The 12,629-nt window shown below is 38.5% G+C and overlaps 1 protein-coding gene across 1 annotated transcript; it reads left to right on the top strand.

Moving 5' to 3' along the window:
* Positions 1 to 567: 567 nt before the first annotated feature.
* LOC110329930 (eukaryotic translation initiation factor 5A-2) lies at positions 568 to 1,978 on the top strand. The gene has a single exon (XM_021209872.1). The coding sequence runs from the start codon at positions 688 to 690 to the stop codon at positions 1,147 to 1,149; it is 462 nt and encodes a 153-aa protein (XP_021065531.1). The 5' UTR covers positions 568 to 687; the 3' UTR covers positions 1,150 to 1,978.
* The last annotated feature ends 10,651 nt before the right edge of the window (positions 1,979 to 12,629 follow it).

A 12,629-nucleotide genomic window follows, 5' to 3' on the forward strand; every position in this document is an offset into this window, starting at 1 on the left:
GGGGGGAGGGGTATAGGAAACTTTCGGGATAGCATTTGAAATGTAAATAAAGAAAATAATAAAAAAAGAAAAGAAAAAAAAAACACTAGCACACCCTTCAGTCTAATACATATTTGGTGATTTCTTTCCTTTTGAGCCTTTTCATGCTACACATTTTAAAGATTCCAGAATGCATTTTTCTCTATTCTTTTCATGGCAAATAAAATATAGGCTTATGTCTAAAAATAATAAATAGTGAGTATGTTAGATATCCTTTTTAGTTCAGAAATATGGATCTTTTTAAGGGGTTCTGGGAATTAAAAGTAGGGGTCATAATTTTTAAAGGTAATACCACTATGAATGGGTGTACTCATACATTAAAATTTAGGACTGATGAGGAAATGGACCTAGCCTATTACAGTAAGCACCTCATTGAGATGAACATCACATTTCCTATTCCCTCTGGACAATAATGATGCTCTGTAGGACTCCACTCCTGGGATATTAAAAGGTGTTATGCATAAAAGTATTTTCTATCCATTTGTGTTCCAGAAATTGTGGATCATTAAAATTAAGCATATACCCGTCTCCTGGACCAGCCGCGGCCGCCAGCGCCGCCGCAGCCGCAGGGACCGGCGGACGCAGCAAAGGCGTGCGGTGCGGGGCCGGAAGTTCCCTCAGAAAACCCGCACATCTCCCCAGCCCACCATGGCAGACGAAATTGATTTCACTACTGGAGATGCAGGGGCTTCCAGCACTTATCCTATGCAGTGCTCAGCCCTGCGCAAAAACGGCTTCGTCGTGCTCAAAGGGCGACCATGCAAAATCGTGGAGATGTCAACTTCCAAGACTGGGAAGCATGGTCATGCCAAGGTACACCTTGTTGGAATTGACATTTTCACTGGCAAAAAATATGAAGACATTTGTCCTTCTACTCACAACATGGATGTTCCAAATATTAAGAGAAATGATTATCAACTCATATGCATTCAGGATGGTTACCTTTCCCTGCTGACAGAAACTGGCGAAGTCCGTGAGGATCTTAAGCTGCCAGAAGGTGAACTGGGCAAAGAAATAGAAGGGAAATACAATGCAGGTGAAGATGTGCAGGTGTCTGTCATGTGTGCCATGAGTGAAGAATATGCTGTGGCCATAAAGCCCTGCAAATAGACAAGCCCTGCAAATGGACCATCAGCATAAGCAGGTCCATTGGTCTGGATCTAGCTGTCCCAAAGCTATGGCCTTCCTAAGAACCTCATGTTTGTTGTTATGTTTTTATTGTTTTAAAAAAGTGCTGGCTTAGGTTGGCAGGCAGTTAGTAAGTTTAAACAAATATACCAAAATATATAATTTTATAAGTATCTGTCCTATAACACTCCTGTGGTTTTCATCATGTGACCATAAAAAACAAATATAACAGCTTCAGTAAATGTCACTTGTCTCAGCAAATCACTCCTGAACTTAAATGGTTAACAAACCAGGGTTTTAAATCAGCAATGTAGCATGTAGGCGAATGGAAGTCTCATGCATTTCAGTTGAATTGCTTTGTGCTGATTTCAGACTTAATATCTAGAATTCATAGGACTGTAAGATGGTCTGTGTGGCAGATACACATCTTGAAACGAAACTCTAGTTATCAAACTGTCATTCTCTTGGTGGTCCGATGTCCCATGTGTTATCTTCATCATGTTTGTCTGTGCTGGTTGATGATGGCAGACCTACATAGTAGTTTCGGTTGATGGAGGGAAGGGAACCGCTGCATACGTCTGAGTTAGTCCACCAAGCAGTGGAGATTCACAGGGGCAGAGGCAAAGTGGGGGTTCACGCTGTAGAGTTGACTTAAGACCTTTCAACCAGCACACAAAGTGATGGAGCTCTGGTTGCTTTTGGCTATGTCCCCAGCCTCTGTCTCAGCACAGGAGTGGCCTTTGCAGAGACGCCCGCTACTTCCAGCCATAACGCCTGAGTGATTATGATGTTGGTAATCCAGCCCTCCTGGCAAATTTTTACAAATTTTTGACATTAGACTAAAAATAGGAATTTTAAAGTTGCTTTGGAATTCTTGACTTTAAATTGATTTGTTAAATATATGTACACTTTTCTAAAGTGTAATAGGTGTAAACCATGGAAGAAAGGTTACCTATTTGAAAATTATTTTAAGTGTGTTTATACTTTTATTCTTTTGTGACTTAATTCTTTTACTGATGTAAAATACAACTAGGAAAGGAAAAAAAAATTAAGCATATATATTAAGCATATATATATATATATATATATATATATATATATTTTTTTTTTTGAGACATGGTTTCCCTGTGTTGTCCTGGCTGACTGTAGAGCAGGCTGGCCTCAAACGCAGAGATCTACCTGCTGCTGCCTTCTGAGTTCTGGGATTAAAGGTATGCCCACACCACCACCTGGCTTTGCAGATTTCTTTTAAAACATTTCTTTTATATTTTGAGAATTTCATATATGAGTACTGTATTCACATAATTTCCCCCTTCCCTCCTCCTCCCATGTATATATATATATATATATATATATATATATATATATATATATATATATGTAATTACAACCGGGTGAGTCCATTTAGCTTTGCTCTCGTGTGTGTGTGTGTGTGTGTGTGTGTGTGTGTGTGTGTGTGAGATTGGACTGACAGATTGGCACTAGATAGCCTATTATGGAGCTTGTCCCTGGAGAAGACAGATTATTCCTCTTGTTGTGGCCATTATACACCTGTGGCTCTTCATTTAGCACTTGGAGCCTTGTGAGCCTTCCCCCATCCCCTTAGGATTGCCAACTGGTGTCATTTTGCTGGTTTCACTTAAGTGACCATATTGTTAGACTCTTATAGGGCCCTGTCATTTATAGAAGTCACAATCTTGAAGCAGACACCCTGGTCTTCTGGCTCATACAGTTTTTCAGCCTTTTCTTTCACAATGTTCCCTGAGCCTTAGATACAGGAGTGATGGTGTAGATGTATCCGTCATGGCTCTGTACCAGTACAGCTTGGCCACATTTTGACTGAATGAGGTGTCTTTTCAGATTCTGAAATGATGATTCTATATTTGTTTTCTCCATCTAACATTATTGACTATAAAAATAATCCCAATACTCTGCCAACTTGCCAGGGGATCTCCTAGAGGAGGTGCACTGAAGCCCCTAAGTTGGGAAATCCTGTGAGAAGAGAAAAACAAACAAACAAACAAACAAACACAAACCAAACTGCCCTAGCCGGGAGACCACAAACATGAACATTACTCTTCCATAAGTATAGATAGCACTTGGGGCTTTTCAAAGCATTTTCATGCTCTTCACCTCCTTGCTCCCCATTAGCTATGCGCAGTGTAGTTTCAGTATCATTTTCCAACTTGGTAGATGAAGAAAGAGAGTCATTATGTAATAGTTGCTGCTTTAATGTTAGAGAAAACTGGGCTTTGTGGGAGAACAAACAGAGCTGTGGCTGAACACCATTTGTAATCATGGAGTCGGGCTTTTCTCCATTTCTTATTCTGTATACCATTCCCCCTGTGTTCCCAGAGGAACCATTTCTAATGTGCAGCATGATGGCTTCATGATTCTAGATACTTTAGTCCCACACAGAAGGAGATATGCCTTAGCTGGGTTGACTTGGTGTCACTATGCCAAGACTTTTGCCTGAACCAAATAAATTAACTTAATGTTGGTTCATAATGGAATTTGGTCAAAGGGAGTCCCTTCCTGAAATCCAGCCAAAGCATCCTACCCACATCTCAATATTACATACAGACTTGTTACAGAAACTCACTGGGGACCATTTGGAAAATTCTCTTTACTCCTATATCTTACATGGAAAGGGGGTGACTAGCACCAAAGGGATTCAAGTTCCTGATATCACCGAATGGCACAGCTTGATACAGTCATTAAGCTCAACATAAAATTATAAAATTAGTCTAAAATTATAAGCATTATGCAATACAAATGCACTGAAGTATCTTTTCTCACACCAAAAATATATATTCCACTTGAGTGTGATGTTCGAGTGCCAAAGTCGGACTGAGACCCAGATGTTATCCAGACCTGTTTTAAACCCTGGCTGGAGAATCCGGACCAGCTTTCTGGGGACACTTACTGAATGTGCAATAGAAAATATCAGAGAAAGGATTCTTGGGATGGAATTATTCATGACTCAAAGAGCATAACTAGACGAATCAGGAGGAAACTTGATTTGTTAGGGCAAGTTAAGAGTCAACGTGTGTATCTTTCTCCTCCCACCACATACAGTAGACACCCTTTAAATCTTGACAAAGAAGGGAGAAACCCAATGAGAATTTCAAATTTAAGTTTCACCTTGCATTTGGATGGATATTTGTGCAGTAAAGAAACTTATCTGGCTGGTAGGGAAAACCAACATAAATTTTTAAGTTTAGCCAGAGATAGTCTGTATTAGTTGAAATATCAACTCAACATCAAGGTCCAGAAGACCCTATAATTCTAGTGGCAGGCTAAATTGATTCTTTTTGGCTCCCAGTTTATCATAGTTTGTCAAGTCCCTAGAGCAAGATTCATGAGACTAGAGTTTAAGACTCATGTCATTCCCATCGACTCTCACAATGAATTAGAAGGACTTGCTGCTCTGGTTCATATTTATGATGCAGGATTATTTTTAGCAAATCCAACTGGTGGCAGTTTGCCCATTATTTACATGTCAGTTTATAGTATATGGTAATGGAGAATGAATGGTTTGATTTCCCAGAGATGAGTATATTAATGTCTGGGTTATCGTGAAACTGACTCTACGTGCTTCACTTGTCACCAACTCATTAAAGCCAGTTTCCAAAAAGGAATTGCCAAACTTCTTGGCACGCACATCTATGATCCATATATGGGAATCATTAGACTATGTAAATGCTGCCTTTCTATATTCATCTGTGCTTCGTATTCACTGGATAGAGTTACTCAGTAGTATAAATAAACCGTGAAGTCTTAGACTGAAAAGATCTTTGGACTGGGGAATAGTATAAGTTTTATTTTGAGTGTGTTTGTCGCTTCCATATGAGTTTTTGTTTATGTTTTGGACTACAGCCATTGCCACCATTGTGCAAAAGCCAGAAGAAAATTTCACTGAGTGTTTCTTGTAGAGGTTGTGAATTACTATACTTCTTCAGTTTTTACTGGAGTACAATGAGTCGGCAAACTCAGATGCAGCACAGACCTAAAGCTTCTTCTTTCAAAGAGGTTGTTTCACAAGCAGAGTATGTGGCCTTACCTATTTATATTACTTAATAGATAAAAACCATGTTCATATGGTTACACCCTCCGATGACAATGTATATCAATCCTTTTTCTTTTTTGGCTTTTCTCTTTCTTTCTTTTTTTCCAGAGAAACACCTGGCCAATAGTTGATCTCAAAGCAAAGGATTGAGACAATTTTTTTGTATCATAAATAAAATCCTTACATTTTCTAGCATGTCTCTTTTTTTCCTAATACATTCTCCCCTTTACCTTATAAAACACACCCTGAAAAGCAATGATATTTTTAGATTAACAGGATGAGAGCAACTATACACAAGGATAGCCTTCTGTATTTCAGAATGTACTTCATTTTTAGAATGAAGATATTCTTCTATTTACTACCATACTTACTTATCTATAACTTGACCATCGTTTTTTGTACTTAGCTATGGTGATAGGAAGGGTAATGGTCCTCATCATTGAAGACATGCTACTTTATCTAGTGAAAAAGGTTGAATTATGAACCTAGACTGGGGACTTTCATCCTAGGCTAACTGGATGGGCATGAAGTAGATGTGGAGCAGATTTCCTTGCTACAGTCAGAGGAAAAAATTTCAGAAGAAAGCAAGGGACAACGAGATGCTGTTTCACTTGCTTTGCGAAAGGGCTTCTTCAGCTGAGTAATGAGGGTCGGCTTTAGAAACTGGAAAAGACAAGGGAACAGATTACTCCTTAGAGACTCTACAAGGCTGTCAGCCTGATGATGCTCTAATTTTAGCCAGAGAGATGCATATCCAATGCAGCTTTAAAGATCTTTAAGATAATAAATTTATGATGTTTTTGATCCACTGATGTTGTGGATACTTGATATAACAGCAGTGGAAAACTAACAATTTCCCACCCAGCCATGGCTTTTGGTGCCTTTGCAATTGGCTACACCACCTCCCACCTTGTATCTTCTCTATTGTGACCTCTGTTGTTAGTCTTATCTCCTAGACCTCAGATGAAGGTGGCATTCATGCCTTGTTGTCAGATACTAAATAAAACACCCCTGGTTTTAGTTTCTTTCTTTTTTTGCCACAGTTTTTTTTTTTTACAACCCATTTTTCCCATTTGTGGATTCCTTTTTCTATTATATATCATCAAGATTATTCTGGATTCCAAGGATTATTAGTTACCAGCTGGCCAAAACCTGTCTATCTGACACTATTATTCAGTTTTCTGTGGTTAAATGTGTTGTAGTTAAAAAAATAATCATTCTGTTTGCAACTTGGACATTACAGAACTAATTCATTTACACTCATATTAAGGAAGAATAGATTACTCTGTAGAAACACAACCAGCTTCAAAATGTTAGAAACTTATGAAGTACCCAGGTTGATTGGTTGAAGGCTTGGTACCCTAGTTCCTCATATGACTTGTGGAGCAGTTATCATCATATGACTTGTGGAGCAGTTATCATCTTCAAAGTCACTGTTCCCATACATGACTCTAAAATAGCCATGCACATGAAACTAGCAATAACTTGACTTAGAAGTAACATGGTCTTGGGGTTCTCAACATGATATCAAAACTAGTCTTAAAGTACCATTTAAAGAATGTGCTGGTTAACTTTTTGTCAACTGGATATAAGGTAGAATCATCTGAAAAATGGTAATGCCAATAGAGGAATTGGTTTCATCAGATTGGCCTGTAAGAAAGTCTGCAGGAGCATTTCCTTTATTAATGATTGATGGTGGACAGCCCAGCACATTGTGGGCAGTGCCACCCCAGGGTTGTATAAGAAAGCAGATTGAATCTGGGCAGTGGTGGCGCATGTCTTTAATCACAGCGCTTGGGAAGCAGAGGCAGGGTTTCATAGAGAAACCCTGTCTCAAAAAGAAAGAAAGAAAGAAAGAAAGAAAGAAAGAAAGAAAGAAAGAAAGAAAGAAAGAAAGAAAAGAAAGAAGGAAAGAAAGAAAGAAAGAAAGAAAGAAAGAAAGAAAGAAAGAAAGAAAGAAAGAAAGAAAGCAGGTTGAGCAAGCCATAAGTGTCAGTCCAGAAAGCAGTGTTCTTCCTTAGCCTCTGCTTCAGTTCTTGCATCCAAGTTCCTACCTAGAGTTCCTTCCCTGACTTCTCCTCATGGTGTGTTGTAAAGCATATGATGAATTAAACATTTTCCTTCTCTGAGTTGCTGTTGGTCATGGTTTTTAATCTCAGTAATGGAAAATCAAGCTAGAACAAGAAAACTATGTAGCATTAAATGTGTGATTATATGGAAGGTAGCCATTGCTATGTGCTCATAACTCTCCAAAAGAAGCATTGGAGAATAGTTTCATATGTACAAAGTGTGTGTATAAGTACACTCCATTATAATAGGGCTTTATTGAAGCATTCTTGGTCATGAAGTTGCGAAATGACAAACTCTACTGTCTTTTCATTTCATTTCTTTTTTTTCCTTATGGGTGCAGCGAACTTTATTGATGGTATTCAAGAGAGAAGGAAGAGCTCCCTAGGCCCCTCCTGTTATTATGGGGGTCTGGGATGGAAATTGTGAGGGAGATGCTCAGTGTGTGTGTGGAGGGGGGGGCAAGTTGGGATAGGGACTCTTCAGCAACCGAGTGCTTCTCGGTGTCCTTCCTGGAGTGGGTGGTCTAGGGTTTCTTACTCCTTGAAGGCCATGTAGGCCATGAGGTCCACCACCCTGTTGCTGTAGCCATATTTATTGTCATACGAGGAAATGAGCTTGACAAAGTTGTCATTGAGAGAAATGCCAGCCCCAACATCAAAGGTGGGAGAGTGGGAGTGGCTGTTTAAGTTGTAGGAGACAACCTGGTCCTTAGTGTAGCCCAGGATGCCTTTCAGAGAGCCCTCAGATGCCTGATTCACCATCTTCTTGATGTCATCATACTTGTCAGGTTTCTCCAGGCATCATGTCAGATCCACAACGGATACATTAGGGGTAGGAACATGGAAGGCCATGCCAGTGAGCTTCCCATAAAGCTCTGTGATGACCTTGCCCAGAGCCTTGTCAGCACCAGTAGATGTAAGGATGATCCTCTGGGCAGCCCCACAGCCATCATACCACAGCTTTCCAGAGGGTCCATCAACAGTCTTCTGAGAGGCAGTGATGGCATTTCACTAATGGCTGAAGAACCTAAACATCAGAAACACAAAAATTTTTGTTGTGAAAATTTTTTTTTGTTGTGTTTTCATCTGGACGCAAAAAACAAACCCACAAAAAATAGAACTAGAGATTTTTTAAAAAGTGAATGTGATAGAAATTCCAAAGAAATTTAAAAAGTCATTAGTAAAACAAAAACATTAAAAATTTTCTAGAATCAAATAAAAATCAAAGTACAGTTTACCAGAGTCTTTGGAGAATAGCTGAGGGAATTCTAAGAGAAATGTTCACATCTACGTGTATTTAATTTTTAAAAAAGTTGGGCAAATATAAAATGATACAATTATAGACCTTGAGCTCTTAGAAAAATAATGTCTAAGCACACCCAAAACACTAGACTGCCACCCCCCACAGACATACACATAGATACAACAGAGATAGAGATTCAGAGACAGAGAAGACCAAAATTAGTACAGCTAGAGATGAAAAAGTAGATGTAATAGAGACCCCAATAAAATCCAGAAAACCATTAGTAAAACCTTTGAACACTGATATTCCTACAAATTGTGAATTCTGGAGGTGGGTTAATTCTTAGACTCACATGAACAAATATAAATCAGGAAGCAAATTCATAACAAATAATAATTTGGAAGCAGTCTCTCAGACCCCCCCAACAAAGAGAGTCTCCATACTGAACGGAATCACTACTGAATTCTACCAAATCATTAAAGAAGAGCTAACATCAATATTCCTCAAACTATTCTATTAGGAACAAAAGGAAGGAAGCTAATGAACTAACTCTAAGAAGCCAGCATTACCTTCATATCCCAAACCAGATAACGACACAAGAAAAAGTAAACTATAAACCAAGTTCCCCACTTACCATGGTCATAAAAACTCTCAATAAAATTCTTACAAATAGATTTTGTGAACATATTAAGATCATACACCATGTCCAATTTAGTGTCATTCCAAGGATGCAAGAATGACTCAGCATATGTAAATTAATAGATGTAATACAGCACAGAAAGGAGATAAGGGCAGAAATCACGTGATCATCTAAGCAGGTGCATGAAAGGATTTTGATATAGCATGACATTATTTGATGATAAAAACATTGAAGAAACTAGGAATAAATGAAACCTCCCTTGACATAATAAAGGCTATATAGGACAAAACTATGACCAACATTATAATTAATAGGGAAATATTCACAGTTTTTATTCTAGAACTATGACCAAGACAAATATACCCCTTCTCATTCATTCAACATAATGCTTAGAGTCTAAGCTACAGAAAGAGAAAGAAATAAAGGGGACATACATAGAAAAAGAGACCTGAAGGGGGTTGCAACTCTGTAGGTGGAACAACAATATGAACTAACCAGTACCCCCTGAGNTTGTGTCTCTAGCTGCATATTTAGCAGAGGATGGCCTAATCGGCCATCATTGGGAATAGAGGCCCCTTGGTCTTGCAAACTTTATACGACCCAGCACAAGGCAAGGCCTGGGCCAAGTAGTGGGAGTGGGTGGGTAGGGGAGCAGGGTGGGGCGTGGGTATAGGGAACTTTCGGGACAACATTTGAAATGTAAATAAAGAAAATAATAATAATATAAATAAATAAATAAATAAATAAATAAATAAAAGAGCCCCCCCCCAAAAAAAAGAAGAAGAAGAAGTTGAATTACATCTCTTGTAGGATGACATAAACCTCTGCTTGAAAGACTGAAGATATTACCTGAAAATCCTTAGGACTAATGAACATTTTAAGCAAGGTAGCACATACAAAATCAAAACAAAAATACAAAACCAGTGTTTTTATGTGCTATGTGTTTAGAAAGAAATAAAAAAATTATATACACAATACTTTAAAAAGATATCTTAAAATAAACTTAGGAGCAAAATGTTACAGTTAAATAGAGATTAGAGAAGACACTAGAAGGACAAGCCTTCCTTGTTTCTGTTTTGGCACAATCAATATTATAAAAATGGCTATATCGCCAATATCAGCCTACAGTTCTAACACCATTCCCAGCAAAAGTCTAATGACATTTTTCACGGACTAGGAAGAGAGTATGAAAATTCATACAGGCTCACTTCTGGGTCTTCAATTCTATTCTATTGATCTACCTGTCTGTCACTGTACCAATAACATGCAGTTTTTATCACAATTGCTCTGTAGTACAGCTTGAGGTCAGGCATGGTGGTTCCACCTTAAGTTCTTTTATTGTTGAGAATACTTTTTGCTATCCTAGGTTTTTTTGTTATTCCAGATAAGTTTTCAAATTGCCCTTTCTAACTTGGTGAAGAATTGAGTTGCAATTTTGATGGAGATGGCATTGAATCTGTAGATTGCTTTCAGCACGATAGCCATTTTTATTATATTAATCCCATAAATCAATGAGCATGGGAGATGTTTCCATATTCTGAGATCTTCTTCGAATTCTTTCTTCAGAGATTTGAAGTTCTTCTTTTTTTCAATTTTTATTAGATATTTTCTTCATTTGCATTTCAAATGCTATCCAGAAAGTCCCCTATACCCTCCCCCACCATGCTCCCCTACCCACCCACTCCCACTTCTTGGCCCTGGTGTTCCCCTGTACTGGGGCATATAAAGTTTGCAAACCAAGGGGCCTCTCTTCCCAATGATGGTCAACTAGGCCATCTTCTACTACATATGCAGCTAGAGACACGAGCTCTGGGGTACTGGTTAGTTCATATTGTTGTTCCACCTATAGGGTTGCAGACCCCTTCAGATCCTTGGGTACTTTCTCTAGCTCCTCCATTAGGGGCCCAGTGTTCCACCCAATAGATGACTGTGAGCATCTACTTCTGTATTTGCCAGGCACTGGCATAGCTTCACAAGAGACAGCTATATCAGGGTTCTTTCAGTAAAATCTTGCTGACATATGCAATAGTGTCTGTGTTTGGTGGCTGATTATGGGATGTATCCCCAGGTGGGGCAGTCTACATGAAACTCAAGAAGAAGGAAGACCAAAGTGTGGAAACTTCCTCCCTCCTTAGAATGGGGAACAAAATACTCATGGAAGGAGTTACAGAGACAAAGTTTGGAGCTGAGACAAAAGGATGGACCATCCAGAGACTTGAAGTTCTTATCATACAGATCTTCATTTCCTTTGTTAGAGTTACACCAAGGTATTTTATATTATTTGTGACTATTGTGAAGGGTATTGTTTCCCTAATTTCTTTCTCAGCCTGTTTAATCTTTGTGTAGAGAAAGGCCACTGATTTTTTTGAGTTAATTTTATATCCAGCTACTTTGCTGAAGTTGTTTATCAGGTTTAGGAGTTCTCTGGTGGAATTTTTGGGGTCACTTATGTATACTATCATATCATCTGCAAATAATGATATTTTGACTTCTTCCTTTCCAATTTGTATCCCTTTGATTTCCATTTGTTGTCTAATTGCTCTGGCTAGGACTTAAAGTACTATATTGAATGTGCAGGGAGAGAGTGGGAAGCCTTGTCTAGTCCCTAATTTTAGTGGGATTGCTTCAAGTTTCTCTTCATTTAGTTTGATGTTGGCTATTGGTTTGCTGTATATTGCTTTTATTATGTTTAGGTATGGGCCCTGAATTCCTGATCTTTCCAAGACTTTTAACATGAAGGGGTGTTGGATTTTATCAAATGCTTTATGAGCATCTATGAGATGTTCATGTGGGTTTTTTTCTTTGTGTTTGTTTATATAGTAGATTACATTGATGGATTTCAGTATGTTGGACCATCCCTGCATCCCTGGAATGAAGCCTACTTTATCATGATGGATGATCATTTTAATGTGCTCTTGGATGCGGTTTGCGAGAATTTTATTGAGTAATTTTGCAACCATGGTCACTTGATCTTTGACAAAGGAGCTAAAACCATACAGTGGAAAAAAGACAGCATTTTCAACAAAAGGTGCCTGCTCAACTGGCTGCTATCATGCAGAAGAATGCAAATCGATCCATTCTTATCTCCTTGTACAAAGCTCAAATCCAAACGTATCAAGGACCTCTACATAAAACCAGAGACACTGAAACTAATAGAGGAGAAAATAGGAAGAGCCTCAAAAATATGGGTACAGGGGAAAAATTCCTGAATATAACAGCAATGGCTTGTGCTGTAAGATCAAGAATTGACAAATGGGACCTCATAAAATTGCAAAGTTTCTTTAAGGTAAAAGATACTATCAATAAGACAAAAAGGGAACCAACAAATTGGGAAAAGATCTTTACCAATCCTAAATCTGATACAGGGCTAATATTCAATATATACAAATAACTCAAGAAGTTAGACTCCAGAGAAACAAATAACCCCATTAAAAAATGGGG

Source organism: Mus pahari, chromosome 12, assembly GCF_900095145.1.
Source record: "Mus pahari chromosome 12, PAHARI_EIJ_v1.1, whole genome shotgun sequence".
NCBI lineage: Eukaryota > Metazoa > Chordata > Mammalia > Rodentia > Muridae > Mus > Mus pahari.

What these genes read in the sequence shown, in the direction of transcription:
- LOC110329930 (XM_021209872.1), top strand. Translation starts at nt 688, where the DNA reads ATGGCAGACGAAATTGATTTCACTACTGGAGATGCAGGGGCTTCCAGC.